The sequence below is a fragment of the Mercenaria mercenaria genome, chromosome 10, assembly GCF_021730395.1.
Source record: "Mercenaria mercenaria strain notata chromosome 10, MADL_Memer_1, whole genome shotgun sequence".
Lineage (NCBI taxonomy): Eukaryota > Metazoa > Mollusca > Bivalvia > Venerida > Veneridae > Mercenaria > Mercenaria mercenaria.
The window spans coordinates 11,539,120-11,543,412 of record NC_069370.1 but is presented as its reverse complement, the minus strand read 5'-3'; the positions used below and the strand labels follow the sequence as shown (position 1 = coordinate 11,543,412).

Sequence of the window (4,293 nt, the reverse complement as noted above, 5' to 3'; positions counted from 1 at the left end):
TTTGCTTTTATACGTATCGGCCATCTTGAGAGATATCAAATGGGTCCCATGAAAAGAAAATGTTTTATATGCATTGATAAATTTGTGCCAACTTTGGTGCTTTTCCAAAAAGTAAATCAGTGGACCAAAAACTGTTGACAACCGCATATGCTTTAAAAAGATTCCTTTAAGATCTTTTAGATCAACTCCATTGTTAAGGCTTTAACTACATTTTAGCATTTCTTGGTTCCTTTAAATCTGAACAGTCTAACATATTGCAACATGTATTTCATGATTGAGGCTTCACCGGCCTATCATCGAGCATATTGTTTTGATACAAAGAAGGGATGAAGATTTTCGAGAATCACTTGGTTTCAGTCATCAGTGTTTAGTCACACTCTCCGTGGACCTTAAAGAAAAATTTGTTTCAGAAGATGACTATGATAAGATACTGTCCTAGGCTGTTTTATGAAGACGAGAAAAATAAAACACCAATGTATCGGTCAGTTAACGAAATATAGTACAAAGAAATGGTTTTTAGCCGGCCTCTAAAAGCAGCTAGCGTATGAGCTTCACTGATCTTAACGTGAAAGGAGTTCCAAAGCTTTGGAGCAGTGAGAGAAAAGCTGCGATTGCCATACATTATGGTTTCAGTTTTTAGCATAACCAGTGAGAGTGTGTCTTGTGATCTTAGGTTTCTGACCGGTTTATACACTTCTATCATATCACGAATATAGGCAGGGGACTCAATGTGTAAAACCTTACTAATAGTACATTTAGAAATACTTCTTAGATATTTGAACATGCTATAAATCCGTCCTATGCTGGAGTTGGACATTATAGATACGATATCTAAGAAACATGACATAAAAAAAATAAAATAGAAATTACTCATACTCCCGAAATTCATATAATAAGCAAATTTTTTTAATTTTTTTATTCCTACTAAACTGTCCTGACATTACGCCTTTACATTAATCTCTCACGGTATGTTTTACATTCTCTCCATCTTTTTCATAGTTATATGTCATGATGTCACGCGGGATGTCGTGGTGTTTTCTTATATGAGATCCACCAATTTTTCTCCGTCCTGGTCATTGTGTTACCATTTGGTTTCAGGGATGTTTAATTATCATTTTCTTCCACCATGAATATCATACAACTACTTTATTCCTTCCCTGACGCCAATCAATATATGACACGTTTTGGAAATGTATACGTCTTTTCTCACAACCACGTCTCTCTGTTGGTTTATCTTTTTCTTCCCTGTCTGAAAATTTTATTGTCTGGAGATGTCGAGTTAAATCCAGGCCCAGTAAGTCAAAACTCAGATCCTTATACCAAGCTCACTAGCGCCGGTCTTAGCGTTATGCATCTAAACATTCAAAGTTTGAAACCGAAGATTGACCTTCTTACCGTTGAAGCCAAACCATATGACATACTAGTTTTCTCAGAAACTTGGCTAAATTCTAACGTACCAGATGAGGATCTTTACATGCAAAGTTTTAAACCACCTTTCAGATGCGACAGAAGGAATCGAGGCGGCGGAGGGGTCGCCATTTATGTCCGTGACACGATACACGCTGTTGAACGTAATGACCTACATATGAATAACCTTGAGGCCCTTTGGATTGAAATCCATGTTAACCAGCGAAAACTCCTCATAGGTGGACTTTACCGTACTCCTGATTCTAATAACACTCAGTGGCTTAACATGGAACACAGTCTTGACCAAGCGTTCAATGGTCATTTCGATGACATACTAGTTACAGGCGACTTCAACGTTAACATCTTGGCCTCTCCTTCTAATAGAATGAGTAGACTCATCGACTCTTATAACGCCGAGCAGTTGATTTCGACTCCTACATATTTTACTGAACACTCTTCATCTCTTCTCGATCTTATGTTTGTCAAGAACCCTTGCCACATTCTTTCTAGTTTCGTCGCTGACCCCTTTATTCCGGATCTATCTCGCTTTCACTGCCCTATTGTTACTGTTTTCAAATTCCACAAACCCAAACAGTCAACTTATAAACGTCACGTATGGTTATATGATAAAGGGGACTATCCTAAATATATAAACAATCTAAACACAACGGACTGGAACTCCATCTTAGATCGCGATAATCTTCATGAAACTGCAGATAAGATAGCTGATGCTGTTCTTAGCGCAGCTGCTGATAGCATTCCGAACAAATCGATAACAGTTAGACCTGACGACGTCCAATGGATCAATAAAGGTGTTCGTATGATGATACGTAAGCGAAATCGGGCTCACCAACATGCAAAGACTTCTAATAATGAAAGAGCATGGGCAAATTTTTGCAAAATTGGAAATGATACCACCAACCTTATCCGAAAAACAAAGAAGGAATACTCAGAAAAATTAATAGAGGAAATTAATTTCGAAAATACTAATGTTAAAAAATGGTATAAACTTGCTAAAAAGTTCTCAAACAAAAAATCTCCCCCGATTCCTACATTAATAGACAATGGTGCTGAAGTATCATTAGACAAAGATAAAGCAGAACTACTTAACACTTTCTTTTGTAATCAGTCTACTTTAGATGACACCAATCACACACCTCCTATTAAAACCTAATTTTAACCCATTCCGTCTTGTCAAATATTCTGTAACTGCCGAAGATGTTCGAGAGGCAGCTTCAATAATAGATCCTTCTAAAGCTAGTGGTCCAGACCTTGTCAGCCCAAGAATGATCAAAGAAGGCATCCAGGAATTAGCCGGTCCACTGTCATCCTTTTTTAACAAACTTATGTCTAACTCAGTTTTCCCAACTTCTTGGAAATGTACAAACGTTTCTCCAATATTCAAAAAGTCTGACCCATCAAAACCAGTTAACTACAGACCAATATCTCTTCTCAGCTGCCTAGGAAAACTAATGGAGCGTTGTATCCATAAATATTTCTACAACTACCTTATTTCTAATAACTTCATCACACCATTCCAGTCTGGATTTGTTAAAGGCGACTCTACAACAAATCAGTTATCGTATCTCTACAACGATATCATAAAAGCTTTAGACGAGGGTAAAGAAGTCCGTGCTGTCTTCTGTGACATCTCTAAGGCGTTTGATCGGGTGTGGCATCGGGGTCTCTTAACTAAACTACCATCTATTGGAGTACAAGGCAATCTCTTGAACTGGTTTGAATCTTATTTATCAGATAGAAAGCAACGAGTAGTTCTTGCTAATGCTTCATCTAATTGGTCTTCAGTATATGCCGGGGTCCCACAAGGATCAATCTTAGGCCCTCTTCTCTTCTTGCTCTACATAAACGATATTGTTGTTGAATAAAATCCAATATTCGCCTATTCGCCGACGACACAAGTCTTTACATTCTCGTGGAAGATCCTTTCATCTCTGCTGCTGCTCTAAATGAAGACTTGTCTCGAATTACCTCTTGGTCAAAATTATGGCTTGTTTCTTTTAATCCAGCCAAAACAGAATCTATTGTCTTCTCACGGAAACGAAACAAACCTTTCCATCCAACCCTTTTCATGGACCAGATCCCAGTAAACATGGTAAAACACACAAACATCTTGATCTTACTTTGTCTGACGACGCCAAATGGTCTTCCCATCTTCCATCGTGTATTAACAAGGCATGGCAGAGAATCCGAGAGTACTCCGATCGCTTAAATTTAAATTGTCAAGAAATAGTCTTGAGAAAATGTATATTTCATTCATAAGACCACTCTTGGAATACGGAGACATCATTTGGGATAACTGCACGAACGAGTTTAAATACGATCTAAAAGCGGTACAGATAGCAGCAGGAAGAATTGTAACAGGGGCAACGCAATATTGCAACTCAGAACGTCTCTTGAAAGAATTAAACTGGGAAACATTGTCTGAACGGAGAAGAAAACATCGGCTAATACAGTTTTATAAGATGAAAAACAACCTCACTCCTATGTACCTACGAAATCTCATTCCTAGCCATAATATTCAACCTTACCATATCCGTTCTATTCACAGCATACCTTTGATCCATACAAATACCCAGTCTTATGCAAGTTCTTTTTTGCCTGCAACAATCCGTCAGTGGAACGCGCTCTCTCCAGATGTCCAAAACGCCTCCTCTCTTTCCGAATTTAAAAACAAACTTTCCATTTGTAAGAATATCTCCAAACCACTCTTTAACGTCGGGGTACGAAAGTAACAAATTCAACATACCCGCTTACGAGTCGGATGCAGTTCTCTTAACTTTGAGCTTCATCGTAGAAATATTGTTGAATCTCCTCTCTGCGAATGTGGTGCAGTCGAAACTCCGCTTCACTTTCTCCTTCAGTGTC

The 4,293-nt window shown here is 38.3% G+C and overlaps 1 protein-coding gene across 1 annotated transcript; it reads left to right on the top strand.

Annotated features, from left to right (window-relative positions):
* Nucleotides 1-1,348: 1,348 nt before the first annotated feature.
* LOC128546294 (uncharacterized) lies at nucleotides 1,349-2,581 on the top strand. The gene has a single exon (XM_053516698.1). The coding sequence runs from the start codon at nucleotides 1,349-1,351 to the stop codon at nucleotides 2,579-2,581; it is 1,233 nt and encodes a 410-aa protein (XP_053372673.1).
* Nucleotides 2,582-4,293: the final 1,712 nt, after the last annotated feature.

What these genes read in the sequence shown, in the direction of transcription:
- LOC128546294 (XM_053516698.1), top strand. Translation starts at nt 1,349, where the DNA reads ATGCATCTAAACATTCAAAGTTTGAAACCGAAGATTGACCTTCTTACC.